General features: G+C 39.9%; 2 protein-coding genes across 4 annotated transcripts in view; both read right to left on the bottom strand.

Annotated features, from left to right (window-relative positions):
• MSRB2 (methionine sulfoxide reductase B2) overlaps positions 1 to 15,965 on the bottom strand; it is a 456,570-nt gene that overhangs the window by 125,004 nt on the left and 315,601 nt on the right. The window lies entirely within an intron of this gene.
• The window catches only part of ARMC3 (armadillo repeat containing 3), a 114,305-nt gene that overhangs the window by 34,433 nt on the left and 63,907 nt on the right, over positions 1 to 15,965 (bottom strand). For all 3 annotated transcript variants that reach the window (XM_050804051.1, XM_050804053.1, XM_050804052.1), the window contains exons 11-12: positions 5,255 to 5,504; positions 974 to 1,110 (exon numbers count right to left, since the gene is read on the bottom strand). In XM_050804051.1, coding sequence (XP_050660008.1) covers positions 974 to 1,110; positions 5,255 to 5,504 — 387 coding nt within the window. The remainder of the gene's footprint in view (positions 1 to 973; positions 1,111 to 5,254; positions 5,505 to 15,965) is intronic.

The raw sequence follows: 15,965 nt of genomic DNA, 5'->3' as shown, positions 1-15,965 counted from the left end.
TGGACCTCAACTTTTTCATCTAACTGGACAATATATGCAAAGAATCCAAATGTTTAGAAATTAATAAATGAAACCTGTCTATAGAAACTTAAAACCTGGGGCTAGATGTGATGGCTCATGCCTGTAATCCCAGCACTTTGGGAGGCTGAGGTGGGCTGATCACTTGAGGTCATGAGTTCGAGACCAGCCTGGCCAACATGGCAAAACCTCATCTCTATTAAAAATACAAAAAAGTAATCCCAGCTACTCGGGAGGCTGAGACAGCAGAATTGTGAACCCAGGAGGCAGAGGCTGCAGTGAGCTGAGATTGCACCACTGCACTTTAGCCTGGGCAACAGAGCAAGACTCTGCCAAAAAAAAAAAAGGAAAAAAAGAAAGAAAAGAAAAAAGAAAGAAGAAAGAAAGAAAGAAAGAGGAAGTGAAGGAAGGAAGGAAGGAAGGAAGAAAGGCAGGTGAAAGAAAGAGAGAGAGAGAGAGAAAGAAAGAAACGAAACAAAACTTAAAACCCTATTCGCCGATGTGTTAAAGGCAATAAATTCATCTGCTTTTGGTCAACAGAACTGATTGATGAGGGGGGTGAAATGTGGAATTCTGGTGAAGGTTTGAGATGGGTGAGAAAGAAATAGAGGTGGTAGACACAGCTTGCCCATTTAATTTTAGCCTTGAAAGTTGGGAGACAAATAGAATTTGTTTGGCAGTAGCAGAAGAAAGTAAAAGAGAAGCATTCATCAAGGTAAAGGGGTTAGAAAAAAATATTGAAGGTGTTTTTTTCAAGGGCAGTGAGGGAGCGTTCAGATGCGATGAATGGGGACCCCTCTGCCTCCAAGCCAAGGCATGCCCTGGGAACATGCAGAACTTCTGTGGACTGAGAGAGCAGTGGAGACTTGGCTTGGAATTCTTTGGGCCTGAAGAGTGTGCCTCTCCATCTTCTGCTCTTCATCTGAGCCAGAAACTTGAGATGGCACCCACTCACCCGAGCCTGCATAATTCATTGGCCGTCAGCTCGTCACCAGCACAGACCATCACTGCCCAACTGGCGTGCTTCCTCACTTCATCGTTCTTGGAGCGTAGCAGCTCTACCAGGGGCTCCAACCCACCAGAATTTCTTAACTAAAAGCAGAAACCAAAATGTTACACATTGAGAGTATAGAATGTAAACTATTTGTGTTTCTGAAAAAATCTCATTATTTGATTGCTAAAAAGTTTTAACTATGTAAAAATGCTTTAGAATGTGTCTATCTTTAGGTTTATTAAATTCAGTGGGGAAAAAATCTATTGCAAACCCTTACACGCAGGAGCCCGGTTTTTGGGCCCCAGGAAAGTATCCCAGGGAGGTCATCCTGATTTTACGTGGGATGGGGACTGCAGCAGGAGTCTATCTTCTCACTGCCCACATGTGGGATGCCCGATGCTTATTCACTCTGCTCCTGAACACTGACTGTTCATTTGGCTCTGTGATAGACAGAATAAGGGGCCCCCAAAGATGTCCTCATCCCTGGAAGGGACTTTGCAGAGATGATTAAGGGTCTTGAGACGGGGAGATTATACTGGATTAGCCAGGAGGTTTCAGTGTAATCACAAGGTTCTTTACAAGAGGGGGACAGAAGATGCTGGAAGCAGAAAAAAGAGACGTGATGGAAGCAGAGGTTGCAGTGATGCACTTCGAAGATCCAAGGAGGGTCACAAGCCAAGCAACGTGAGAAGCCCCTGGAAGCTGAAAGGGCAAGGACATCAGACACAGCTCCAGACTTCTGACCTCCCCAACCATATGATATTCGATTTGCATGGCTTTAAGCCACTAAGTGGTGGTCATTGTTACAGTGGCAATAGGAAGTTAACACAGTCCCTCAGGTTGAGGCTGGATGAACCGATGCCAGCCAGGACCCCTCATGTCACTGTGCATGGCCACTAAGTCAGCACCACAGCCAAAGCAACACTCAAGCAATTCTCCAGGGAAAGACCCATCTTTGCTATCCATACACAGTGTCTTCTCTTCATTTCTCAAAGGACTGAAGAGGAGAAGAAAAAGAAAAGAATTGGATAGAACTCCATTAATTACATAATTAAAAGACATCACTCATGTATAAAATTATTCCAATCAGAAAAAAAAAGATTGGGCAGAGTTCTTGTCTCATGTCTAAAATGTAATGCTGCATTATCTATGCACCTGGAGGATAAAAAGAATGTTCTTATTCCACCAGCTTGAATGTGTAGTATCCTAAGGCAAGATCCCCGTGGAATCTGTTCCACTTTCAGTCACTCTCATCGCAAACACAGGGGCCCTGGTGGGGCTTACGTGTTATCACACATTACTTGGACAGCTTAGAAAGTTCACTTGAAGCATCCTCATGCTTAGCAAGGATAAGGTATAATACGAGCTAGTAATCTAACACCACATGTCTTTTAGGCATATATTTAATTTATTCATTAATTCCTCCATTTATATGTTCACTCATTCATTTAACAACTGTTCATTCAGCATATATTATGTGCCAGGTATATATTAATGACACGAACACAGGGATGAAAAATCTCAGTTCCCTTCCCTAAAGTCTCAAGGAGCTTGTAGTCGTTTACACAGAACCATAAAATTCAAAAAAGGAAGACAAAAGTTGCAATGGGAGCATAGAGAAAGATGCACCCTAGTTTGAAAACTGAAGAAAGGCCTCCTAGGGGACAGGAGGGTAGAGCTGGATTTTGAAGGAGAAATAGGAATTTATCAGGTGGGGGGAAAAGGGAGAAAGCAGGGAAATCAAGCAGGTATAGCTGTGAGAGCAGAGCATTCTGACACAATTACAAGCAGTGTGGCATTTCTGGAGTGAAGAGTTCCACCTGGACAGCGTTGGAGCTTACACCTTTAGGTAGGCAGGTGCAGGTCACGAGGGGCCCTGCAGATGGCACTGAGCAGCTTAACGTTCCCATTGAGGATGTGCAATGCTGTGACCAGGGTCACAGGTTAGAAAGATCAGCCTGGAGCCAGAAAGGGGAATAGGAGGGGAGGGAAAAAAGTAAAGGGTCTCCCGCATATTCCAGGAACTAGGTGGGTGCCCCTGCAGGCTGCATGGAGGTATAAGCAGGACCCTTGTTTGTCACTGTGCTCCTGATACCCAGCAGAGCACCTGGCACGCAGTAGTTGGTAAATACATATCTGGTGTCTACCACTACCTGAGTGGGTGATCACAAATGAAGTGAGTCAATGGGAACAAACAAGGGAGACGGAATAGAGATCAAAGAGACAGAAGAAAAAGATTAGGCAGTTGTCTGAGCAGACAGCATAGTGTGAAGCATGGGCTCTAGACCCAGATGTATTCTCATATCCCTGACTCGCCTCTTACCAACTCTGCTTTGAGCATATTTCTTTAAGCCTCATTTTCCTTATCTGTAATATGGGGATTACAAACATACCTATCTCAAATGAGGCTTAAATACATGTAAAGTGCTTAGCACTGGCACATAGCAGATGCCCAATAAACATTGGTTTTGTTATTTTTATGGGACAGAGAAGAACAAAGTCCAGGCTGTTCAAATGAGTGCCGTGGTGACATGAAAATGTGAGAAAATTGAGAAAAATAAAAAGATGTTTGTTGATTTAAGTTCAGTTGTATTTTTATTCTTTTAGGAGGTAGAGTCTTTTTGTAGAGATGTGGATCTCTCTATGTTGCCAAGGCTGGCCTCGAACTCCTGGCCTCAAGCAATCCACCTTCCTCAGCCTCCAAAAGTGCTGGGATAACAAGCGTGAGCCCCCGCACTTGGCCTAAATAAAGTTTTTCTGAAGATTTAATAGGATCACCATAATTATTAAGGACATTTTTATATAATACATTTTCAGATAAATGCAGTTGTATGTTTTAAAAACAAGAAATATAAGAGAAACACAAGAGTACATATAACCCACATGTATAATTTAAAGAGTCCTAGTAAAAAGCACACCTGTTTGTCTACTATCCAGCTTAAGAGATGACCATTTCAATGACACTGAACCCCTGGGTGTTCTACCCAATTACATGCCCCCCTTTCTCCCTACAGAAGCAACCACTTTCTTGAATTTTGGATTCAGCATTCCCTCAATTTTCTTTATAGTTTTAACTTATATGTATGCATGCCAAAACAGCATAGTGCTTAGCTTTGCATCCTTTTGAACGTTACATAAATGGAATCATAAGTATGTATTTTTCTACAATTTGTTTTTGCTTGGCATAATGCTTGTGAACTCATCTCTGTTGACATGTGGGGCTGTAGCTCATTCATTTTCCCTGACATGTGATTCTATTTTATGGCTACAGCACAATGCATTATCCATTTTCTTAACAACTGGACAATCGGTGTGTTTTCAGTTGTTTAGATATTATAAACAATGCTTGCTGGTACACAGAGGCAACAGATTCTCTTAGGTTTATACTTAGAAACAGAATTGCTGGGTTTACAAGGCATGGCCACCTTTTATTTTTATTTTTATTTTTATTTTTATTTTTATTTTTTTTAATTATTATTATTATACTTTAAGTTCTAGGGTACATGTGCATAACGTGCAGGTTTGTTACATATGTATACTTGTCCCATGTTGGTGTGCTGCACCCATCAACTCGTCAGCACCCATCAACTCGTCATTTACATCAGGTATAACTCCCAATGCAATCCCTCCCCCCTCCCCCCTCCCCATGATAGGCCCCGGTGTGTGATGTTCCCCTTCCCGAGTCCAAGTGATCTCATTGTTCAGTTCCCACCTATGAGTGAGAACATGCGGTGTTTGGTTTTCTGTTCTTGTGATAGTTTGCTAAGAATGATGGTTTCCAGCTGCATCCATGTCCCTACAAAGGACACAAACTCATCCTTTTTGATGGCTGCATAGTATTCCATGGTGTATATGTGCCACATTTTCTTAATCCAGTCTGTCACTGATGGACATTTGGGTTGATTCCAAGTCTTTGCTATTGTGAATAGTGCCGCAGTAAACATACGTGTGCATGTGTCTTTATAGCAGCATGATTTATAATCCTTTGGGTATATATCCAGTAATGGGATGGCTGGGTCATATGGTACATCTAGTTCTAGATCTTTGAGGAATCGGGCATGGCCACCTTCTTTGCTAATACACCAAACAAGACAAGACAATGCCAATTTGTTTTCCACTGTTTTACCAGTGTTGAAGGACTTAAACGATAGGTAGGTCCAATCACTTAAAAATGTTTCAGATGAATTCACCAATAGGTACTAACCAGAAAAATGCGAGAACACATGTTATTAAAATCCTCACCTCTGTCCGGGCCTCAACGTCACAAGCAGTTGCGGCGACAGCGAGAGCAGCTTTGCTCTGCACGACTGTGTTTGCAGAACGCAGTGGGCTGATGATGGCATGCATGATGTCGTGATTCTGTATGTTCAGGCGCAGGGGCTCCTGCATGGCCATGTTCGTTAATACCGTAGCGGCGTTGGCAATGGCTCCATCTCGTTTACTAGACAGGACGTTTATTAATGGATCAATACCATCAGCTTCAGCAGCAGCGCTGAGTAAATGAAGGAGAAATGAATGTGATTCATCTGAATTCAAAAAATTATCTTTGGAGCATGCAACTGAGCTGCTAAAACAAATGAGTACAGAAATACAATTTTAGAAATAAATTAATTTGCCATGCAGTGAACCCAGAATCGAGCGCTAGTGATTTAAATGGAGTCTGGAAAATTTTGAGCTATGAATGAATTTAAATAATTCTTTTTCTACTTGTACAGCTTTTGGTTATAGAAAAATATATCATTCCTACTTTTTAGAAACCTCAGAAATAGATGACTACTACTTCTTAAAAAAATGGTACAACCATTATTATTATTTTTATTTACTTATAAGACCAGGAAATTCTATTTAAAGAAACTCTTATATGATTCCACACATGAGCCATAACATTCTTAGAAAGTTTTCTTGAAGATAACATATTCCTACCAATTAAGAAAACAAAAGCCTTACAAAGTAGGAATGAGTGAGCATGGGAACTCCTGATTTAAGTTAAAATTCATTGGCCTGTCTTCCTCTTCTTCCAATCAGGTTGTTAACTGTAGGCAAAGGTTCACAGAACCAGCACATCATTCTGCATGAGAATACTGCTTTTACAAATTAAACGTTAAAGATCAAAGTCATGATATGGATATAAATAGATAATTTTAGTAATGTAGGCATATTCAGTTATTAAATTTCCTGTCTCTAGTATAAAAAGACTACAGTTACTATTAATATGCTAACATTTTTTCACAATTAGGTAACCTGAATCTTCTTTTAAGAGCACAGAATAGCCCTTGTTTTTTGAGCACCCGGTTTTCCCAGGCAGTCTCCCATGGAAGTTCTAGCCAGTCCCTACCCTGCTTAGCTTCCAAGATCAAGCCAGGGTCAAAGGGCTCCAGACACCAGCTGTCTTGGTTTTGAAAATCAGTTTAAAGCTCATAGGTAGTAAAAATAAAAATGAGAGCATTTTAATGAGTGGGAGATAATTTAGTTATGTTCTTTAATGTTTGGAAGTGCTATAAATAGGAGATGGTCCAAGCAATAAGGTAAAGAGAGCATCCTGGTTTTAAAGGGAGACCCAAAATTCTGTTTTCAAAATCCATTTAAATCATCATAGTAATAGAAGTCAAGACAGTAAAAATACTTAGATGTCAATAATATGAATATCTCTTTTACGTTTTTGACACTTTTTTTCATTTAGGATTATATAAGAATAACCAAAATTTTAAAAAAAAATTGAAGCTATATGATTCAGCCCATCACCCTGTATTGTGATGAATTAAATTTGGTACTGTCACCTCAATTTGCTTATTGTGAAGGAGGACACACAACCTCAAGAAAAGAAGTTATGACAATCGTCCATCAGAGAGGAGGTAAATGAAATCTCCATAAAAAGACTGGTAGCCGTAGATGTAAGGAGGCTGTGGCTGTGGCACCAGCTCTGAAAGAAACTGAACCACAGTGACTGGGCAGGAACGTAATGAAGAGGGACAGCAGCTCTGGAGAATGAAGGGTTCAGTTGGTGTCACCCTCGCAGGACCACCTCCCAACCTGGCTTATATAAACCAGTCCATCAAACACACCACATCCCACAAAGGCAAAAGCAGAGCCTCGCTTCATTTCTACTCATTCTCCAGTCCTTGTACATTTAACCCTTCTTTGGTATCTCCCATTCTTTCTCTAGGATGACATCCCTTAAAATTAAAATTTGGTTAGATGACATGTAACCAAAATTTACCTCTACAAAAATATCCAAAGGCCCTGCATCACTCACTATAATAGCCCAGGGGTCAGCATTTAACTTCCTTTCCTAGGGGATAAAATAAGCATTCTTAAGATAATTTCACTTTTCATCTTCTCTCCTATTATTAATTGGCATGGTGTTCACTAGGTTCTATGAAAGAGGGAAAAGTTGGAGGTTCTAATATATTAGTTTATCAGAAACATCTCATATTTTTACAATGGAAATATTGAATACTTTTTACAACTGCCAGCAAAAATGTTAAATTATACATATTTTCTAATTAATAATATATACTTAACCTCCTCAAAAATCATTTTTTTCCTTTAACTTATTTTTCAGGTATTTAATGCAATCAGCCCCTTAAACCAAATACCTTGTATTTTTTAATCATTGTAAACATGCCTTGGCCAAAATGCATGATTCCTTTGTCACTTGGTGGTTTTCCTTGAGAATGTTCACTTTTTAAAACATCCTGGAGAATTAAGAAAAAGCATACAACTGCAGGGTACTTCAATGGCATCCAGGATAGAGGCAGAAGTATTTTAAGTAAATGCATACCATAAATTCTCAAAGACTTTGTCTTTTGTGTGTACCAGGGAGTTTCTGGAAAACTAAGGGAGTTCGCAGGGTCATACATCATCTTTTTCGCTTGTCTTGTAAACTAAGAAACTAAGAAAAATTAGATCATGGAGATACAGGAATTTACATCAGGTTTATCTGAACACTCAGCCTTTCTGCTTTGATTTTGTTTCTTTTTTTCTCCTCTACAAAGGCATGTTTTGACTTGGTTCATTTATATCTCTACCTTCTGCTCTTTTCTTTGCTCTTCATGGAGATAGTAAAGGGAAATGCATAAAATCCTAGCTGTTTAAAAAACCAAAGATTCTAGTACACAGTGGAATATAGCTTTTACTAAATTGAACATAAATGCCAGCACAGAAAGATGAATGTTGCAGGCACAGCTGGCACAACCTGCATTATCTGTACATATTTGCCCATAATTTACTATATGCAGCACTAAGTCTAAAAAGAATAACTGAGATTAACTTATTATGGTGGAAAATTAAACTATTATTCTTACCTTAAAAAAACTAATTTTATATATAGAAGTAGAGTGCAGAATTTGTGCTTTAAAAAACAAAAAAGAATTGAACAAAATTCTTTTTAAACAAAATTGTTTGTTTAAAAAACCAAAAAGAATTGAATTAATTCTGTTTATTTCAAACCTCAGACATTCTGTTGTATTTTTCCCTGTACACAAGCTGCAGCCTGTCATATTTTTAAAACACATTTCGGTTTCCCAAATAGTATAGCATTATCCAAATGAATGGGATGGAAGTCAAACTGCTTTGTTTTAAAATCCAGAATTATAGGGCCATATGTCATCACAATAATTTGAAAATATTTTCTGATATTTACTATCATTAGTCTCCATCCAGTTGGAGTTTAATCAAGTAAGAGTTTAAAATGTAAATTGGGAAAAAAACAAACTAAAAAACAAATATGGGAATGTATAAAAACATCTGTTTATATCATTTGATATATGTAAACAGAGGTGAAGCTTGACATGCCATGTGACGTCAATCTATTAGCAAGTCCTGACTATTTTCCTCCTCCATGTTTCTCGAATCTCTCCCTTCTCTCATCCTCCACAGAATCCAATTCAGCACCCTGTCCTGTGGGTTGATATAAACAATCTCCTGAGAGGTCTCTCCTCACCCCCTCCAGTCCTTCCTCCGTCTTACAGCTAAAGTGATGTTTTAAAATTATAACCACATTGCTCCCCTACTTCAAACTTTCACAGTTTCCCACTGCTTATGATAAAGTTCCCAACTTTTTTGTTCTATTTTTAAATTATTTTTCTAGGGATGGAGTCTTGCTATGTTGCCTAGGCTAGTCCTGAACTCCTGGCCTCAAGCAATCCTGCCACCTTGGCCTCCCAAAGTGCTGGAATTACAGGAGTGAGCCACCACCCCTGGCCTACCCCCAAATTTCTGACATGGCCTCTGAGGCCTTACACAAGCGGCCCCCACTTCTCACACCAGCCCCATGCACCCCCCGCCCCCCGCTCTGCCCTCCCCCACCCCAGGCCGCCTCTTCCTGTTGCTCCGTGCTCTAGGCTTCTCTTGCAGCCTTCAATAGGCCAGGCTCTTTCCCACATTAGGGCTCCCCAGGGCTGTTCCCATTTCCTGACATCCTCTTGCCCCAGGACAATGCCCAGCCCTCTTTCACAACTCAGCATATATGTCTTTTCCTCAAGGAGGCACTTCTGGATCCCCAAACTGGATTTCTTTTTAACGTGAGCTCAGAGCATTTGTGTGCTAAATATACACATTTCTTTTTGTTTAAAAATATGATGTTCTGGCATAAATGTTTACATCAGAAAAAAGTAACAATTTAAAAATGTTATTTTGCAGCACTCATGAATGGAATTCAGCAGATTTTTCATTCAAATGCCCAAGCCCCACAATAAAAGAGCACTTACAGAAAGGACACTAAGAACATCACTGAGGGAAAATTCAAACACAAATAGCGTCTATGGCTCACTAAAACTATTGTGCGACTTCATGTCTGTGTCTTTGCACTAGTGGCCCCTTTGTCCCAAACACCCTTCGCTATCCCTCTGGCACTTGTGGCAGGAGAACACTAGCTCATTCTTCACTCTCTGCTTACCTGTCCCTTCCTCTGCAAAGTCATCTGTGACCACCATGGCCCTCCTTGTTAATCACTCCCTCCTCTGTGCTATGTCTGTACCTGGTACATACCTCTTAGAGGTAATATTTGAGTCTCATTTATATTTTCGGTGCTGAGAAGATCAATATATTTTAATTGACTCGAATCAACTCAAGGTGAGTGAGCAGAAATCCACTGCCGGTATTGAGGAGGAGGGAGGGGGAAAGTGCTTAGCTCAGCTTTAAGTTTGCAAGAAGGGATAGGATCCAGCAACACTGGGATTTCCAGTTTTATCACTTACAGCTGCTCTTGAAATTGGTCCATTTCCTCCCTGCCCTCATGCTTCTCCAATTATACAGTGAGGTAAGTTTTAGATGGTATTCAAGAAATAAAAATTTGCACTTTAGACTTCTTGGGAATATATTCATCTCTTTTATCAAGGGATGTCTCTATTTTGTCTTTGCAGACATTGTTGACTCTGTTTATTTAAGTGTGCACCAGATGACACCATTTGGTACCTTTCAGAGTTGAATCCTTGCTGCAATTTGAGGTTCACATTCAACCCATCTGCAATGTCTGGTAACATGAATCAGGGGTGACCTTGGGCAGAACAGAAATCTGTTTAACAGAGCCCACATACAGGGTAATATGTGGAACCCGATGGAACAGATGGTGATATTGGCAATAAGAACCTTGTTTGTTAACAGTGATTACAACCATTCCCACCAGCATGACTTTTCATATGTCTCCGTGAGTTTTGTCACACCAAGGAAGACATATTGGTGGCAGACACGCTGCAAGTGGTCAGGGGCGGTGTGTACGCAGCAGCGACTCAGAGCTGGCGTTTTTAAGCCTTGCCGGCTGCAGGAAGTCTGGACAGGTGGAACCCTGGACGTTATGATAAACAGGTCTCCCAGTTGTCACAGTCAGATTTGGAATGCTATAAACAGAATTCCTGACTCTTGTTCCAGCCGGTTTCTCAACAAAGGTAATGATCCAAGAAGTGGAGTGTGTTTGCTAAATTGGTCAATTTCTGAGTCCAGAACAAGGATAATCCCACCACAGCTCCACAGCTGCAGGACGCTAGTATATGTGCCCCAAACTCTGGCTGAACTCCAGGACTGACGAAACTAGCCCAGAGAACGTTCTTCTTTAAAAGAAATATTATTTAAGAAGTTTTTCACAATTAAGGGAGAGAACCAATTAATTGTAAGCAAATGCTTAAAATGAAGGTTTTAAAATTAACGCAATTAAAGTAAAACCTAGCCACAGGGGAAAACATGTGTTTGCATCTATAGCAAAATAAGAAAAATGCCAAAAAATGCTAGGAAATATGTGAAACCAAATTGATTACATCATATTGATGCACCTTAGCAGGTTTCATTTTGAGACCTTCCGAATTCACTTTGATGTTGCAGCCACGGTGACATTATGCTTTCTCAAAGAGAACAGCATGACTGCAGAGAATAGCGAGCGCCACCCCAGCACTTCCACAAAGAGCGTGCATGTTTTCGCTACCGATTTTGAGGCAGTCAATCAAAGTCTGGGGAAATCAAACGTAATTTCCTCCCAAGTGACACGGAGCCTTTATTGACCTATCTGTTCAATCACAATACTTCACTTCCATACATGCTACCTTCTGTTTCAAATGCTAGAATGCCCTACTCGTAATTAACTGTCTGCCATCAGCAAAGAACAACTCTCTTTTGCATGGCTGACTTGTCTCCTAATAAAATAGGAATGATGGTCAAGGAGTTAGGATATTCATAATAAATGACTTTTGCAGCTACCAAATGTTTCTGTATAGCCTGGAAATCAGCCTGTTTACATATCTGTCAATGACAAGGGATACAATCCCAAAGTAATTAGAGATACCATGTTGTTGATATTCTTAACTAAATAATAAGGACGCCGAATGCTCTAGTGCGACAGCAAACAAACAAACAAAAATCCCTGCGCTTGCCAGGACTGGTTTATTCTGAGCAGCTCAGATGTCACTTCTTCAGAGAGCCCTTCCTTGACAAGCCATGTATCATTCTCTAGGCCCCTTTCCTAACCCGGGGCCATGGTCCTCTCTCCACATTATGCTGTTTTAAGTTTACCTATACTGTAATCGTTCTGCGATTATCTTTTTAAAATTACTCATGTACTGCTGGCCTCCCTGACTGAAATGTAGGCCTGATGCGTTCCTTTCCTATGGTACCCAAGAGCCTAGCACAGTGCGCAGCAGGTAAAGAATACCTAGATAATGGTAGAATCATTACCAAAAAAACCCTCAAAACCAAACCAAACCAAAACAAACAAACAAACAAACAAACAAACAACAAAAAAAAAAAACAACCCTACACTCAAGGTGGTAAGTTCCCTACCTTTAGGGATGAAATGATAACAGCTATAAAGATGAATCACATCTGGCCCCCCGTGGAAGCTGGATTCCAGACTCCCCGCGATACGGTTAGGGGGCGATTGCTTCCATGCACAAAATATAGTAGATCATTTGTTTCATCGTTTAAAAAGACAGGATGCAGAGAGACTAAAACTTGCTCAAAAGTAAGTTAATCAACAGAGACCGGGGAAAAAAAACACACATGGTTTTCTGATCTTTAATTTATTACTTTTTACATTTTCCAACCTCTTAAGCTTTAAAAAATATAGTATTTTCAAGAAAACAAAAACCAACAGAATTTCCTTGCTTTAGGACATTATTCCTTAGGGAATGGAAAATAAGAAAGAAGAGGAGGCAGAGGAAGCAGAGAGGAGGAGAGGGGAGACTGGGGAAAGGAACCCAGGGGAAAAAGGTGGAGGGAGGGTCAGAAGCAAAGAGAAAGAGAAAGGAAGGGATGAAAGACGACTCCAAAGGTGCCTACTGGAGTGAGTACAAGGAGTGCTGGCCATTTAGTCTGGAGGAATTCAAAGAGATCATGAATTTCAGCACAAGGGAAATTTCTGGTGGGGAAAATGTGGAGAAGTTAAGGGTGCTGGAGGCATTGATGAGGAAAGAATGAGATAAAAGTTGCCAGGGTGGAGAGTAAGAGGTTCAGTTCCTACCAGCTCCCTGGGGATCTACAGAACAGACCATCTCTGTGAACTGTGAGTAAGCACCGGGCCTTGGTTTCCTCATCTGCAAAATGGGCATGACGATAATATTCCTTCCCCCATAGGACCGCTCTGGGATTTAATGATATATTCCACTGAAGGACTTAGCTCAATACGTGGCCCATAACTACCAGCTTTCAACATCATCATCCTCCTCCTCTTAACATTCAGTGAGCCACAGGGGTAGAGAGTTTCAGATCATGTAAACGTAAGATCATATTGCAAAACGTGTGTGTGTGCAGGAAAATTTCATTTTCAGACAATTTTTAGCTAAACAGCCAAATCTCCTACACCTGCAGGGCTGGAGCTGGGGCAGTTTGCTCAGGAATCCTACTCAAGCCTTTCCACTCAAGTGTAATCAATGAGCGGTAAGGACCATTTCCAGAGTGAAGAAAAATCAAGAGAAATGATTAACATAAAAAGTCAAGGGTTGGTAAAAATAAACTTATATAGGTTTAAGTATGCTTCAAAGTGAAAGGGGGGGAATCACATAATATAAAGATTTCCTCTGAAAATCAGTAATGTTCGAAATGAAATCTGAAAGAGAGTACTAGCAACTTTAAAAAGAGGTTATGCAAATATCAGTCTCTGCGCTGTAGGTAATAAAAGTAGCATGGATAATTTTCTAATTGAACATTTTATGGGATTCATTTGGCCTCACAAAATCAGTAGCTAATCAAATTCAAACTGTTGGTTAAGGTCAGGTGGGCATCCACTGACATGAAATGGGGATGGGGAATCCACTTGTTCTATTGCAAAATTCAGCTTTTCATTCTGTGTTTTCCAAATTCAGTATGAATTTTCCAATCCAGTATAACCAATGTTTAGAATAAGATTCCATCGTCCCAGCTACTCCGGAGGCTGAGGCAGGAGAATGGCATGAAACCAGGATGCGGAGCTTGCAGTGAGCAGAGATCGCACCACTGCATTCCAGCCTGGGCGACAGAGTGACACTCCGTCTCAAAAAAAAAAAAAAAAAAAAAAAAAAAGATTCCATCAGACAGGGAGGAATCTAGGCTCTAAGGGGCAGAAATGAAAAGCATCCACTCAGTAAACTTGGACGGAAATAATGCAAGAATAATTCTCAGGTTTACCATGAGGACTTCTCCCATTTATTTTATCTATTAATTCCAGAGGATTTTTAAGGTAACATGCTAAATACGTTCTTCCAGAGGTCATCCTTAATACAAAACAAAACCTCCTAAAAAGGTATGAAATTAGCTATGTTATCTTGCAAGATACTCATATTGTGAGTATCCTAATTCAAATGATCTAGAGTTTTGCAACAAAGTGATATAAATAAGAACGTAAAACAAAATCTATTACACAAAGTCAAGAGCAAAAAATCAACTCTAGAGTAACCATAATAGCAATGAGATTTCTTACGTTATGTTGTCCAAGAGTATTACATTTATCCTATCTGGTTATATAGCACAGAAGATGTCCAGCTACCGGTACAACGAATGCGTCAAAACATTTGTAAATGACTACACCTTAATAGGGGACAAAGTCAAACACAAGCATCTGTTAAACACACGTTTAGCAGTGGAATATTATCTCGAAAAGCACCATGTTGAAATGATTTTCAGATCGGAATCTTTTAAAAATGTTTTGAAAATATTATCTCAGGTACACTGGAGAGTGTTTCAAATTAAATTAACGTACGTTTCATTAAACTACAGAGCAGTCCTTCCATTACCTTTTTTGCCCCTCCCCCAACATCCTCCTAAATGGCCACTAGGGGTCAGTATGAAGACGCAGTTCCTTGCGTTGTTAGAAGGGAAAATGGAACTCTCCGAAAACGAAAAACCCTATGCAACAAAGACAATAGCTGTACAACCTCAGCAACATTAAGTGCAGCCTGTACATCAAGTCTACAACATGAACTTGCATTTTTCATGGGACTACGTTTTAATTTTGTAAATCACTGTGGATTATCTCTATGGCCAATGCTTCTTTAGTAAAAAGTATTCTAAATGACAGGACTACTTATGTAAGTGGGTCTGTGTAACTGGCCAAGAAGTGTGCTCTAAGAAGAGGGTGTTAATATTTGTTTTTCAAAGGGTGATGGGACACATGTCTAGCTATTTCATCTCTTCCTGTACAGGGATGGAGAAGGAAAAATGAAACTTGTGGTTTGTATTTTGCTAACTTTAAGAGATTTTCCCCCCTTCAAAATGGCCATCGTCATTCCCTGCACTCAGCCTTCATTCCACCATGAAATATAGGCAATTCTAAGGAATAACCATTAGCCTAAAATCAATAGAATAAAAGAAATGGTAACAATAAATACACAAATACATTACCTTCCCGCCAACTTTACTGAATGGGAGAGAGATTTTTCAAAAGGTTTGAAAAGTGCGTTCTATTTCTGCTGGAGAAATTTAACATTCCAGGAAATCACTTCAGATCATGCCCCTCCCTGACAATACTGAAATGACTGATAAGGACTTTGGTCACTGTGAATAAATGCAGCACTGATTTTTCTTGAAGCACTAGATGAAGTATTGACTTTTCTTGAAACCCTGTGTGAAGTTCTGTATGTGGCATATGTTCTAAAGTTTTCTCTACGAATTGCATGGCATTCTTGGGCATGATACTCCATGAATAATTCTAATAAGTATTAAAATTAGTCAATGCTTTATTTCTATGTTAGTGAAGAGAATGTTTAATACTGAGAATGTAAAATGACAAGTCATCCATATATAACGAGGACATTCTAAGGTTTCCAAAGCACTCAAATGCACATCCATATAATTTGGGGGCATTCTATCTGTTTGTGGAGTCCCTTTGGAGTGTACTGCTTACAATTTCATATTCCCTTGTGCGGTCCTGACCATAGGGAAAACAATAGCAAGACAGTTTCTGGGGAAGAGCTTTGTGTCTCTGGTATTGTAGAAGCTGGCAATGGGCCAGTAATCAATCAATTAATTTTTTTAGTCACCATCTATGTGCTAACAT

The sequence above is a fragment of the Macaca thibetana genome, chromosome 9 (genome assembly GCF_024542745.1).
Source record: "Macaca thibetana thibetana isolate TM-01 chromosome 9, ASM2454274v1, whole genome shotgun sequence".
Taxonomy (NCBI): domain Eukaryota; kingdom Metazoa; phylum Chordata; class Mammalia; order Primates; family Cercopithecidae; genus Macaca; species Macaca thibetana.
Note: the sequence above shows the minus strand (reverse complement) of the source record. Positions and strands in the feature narration are given on the sequence as shown.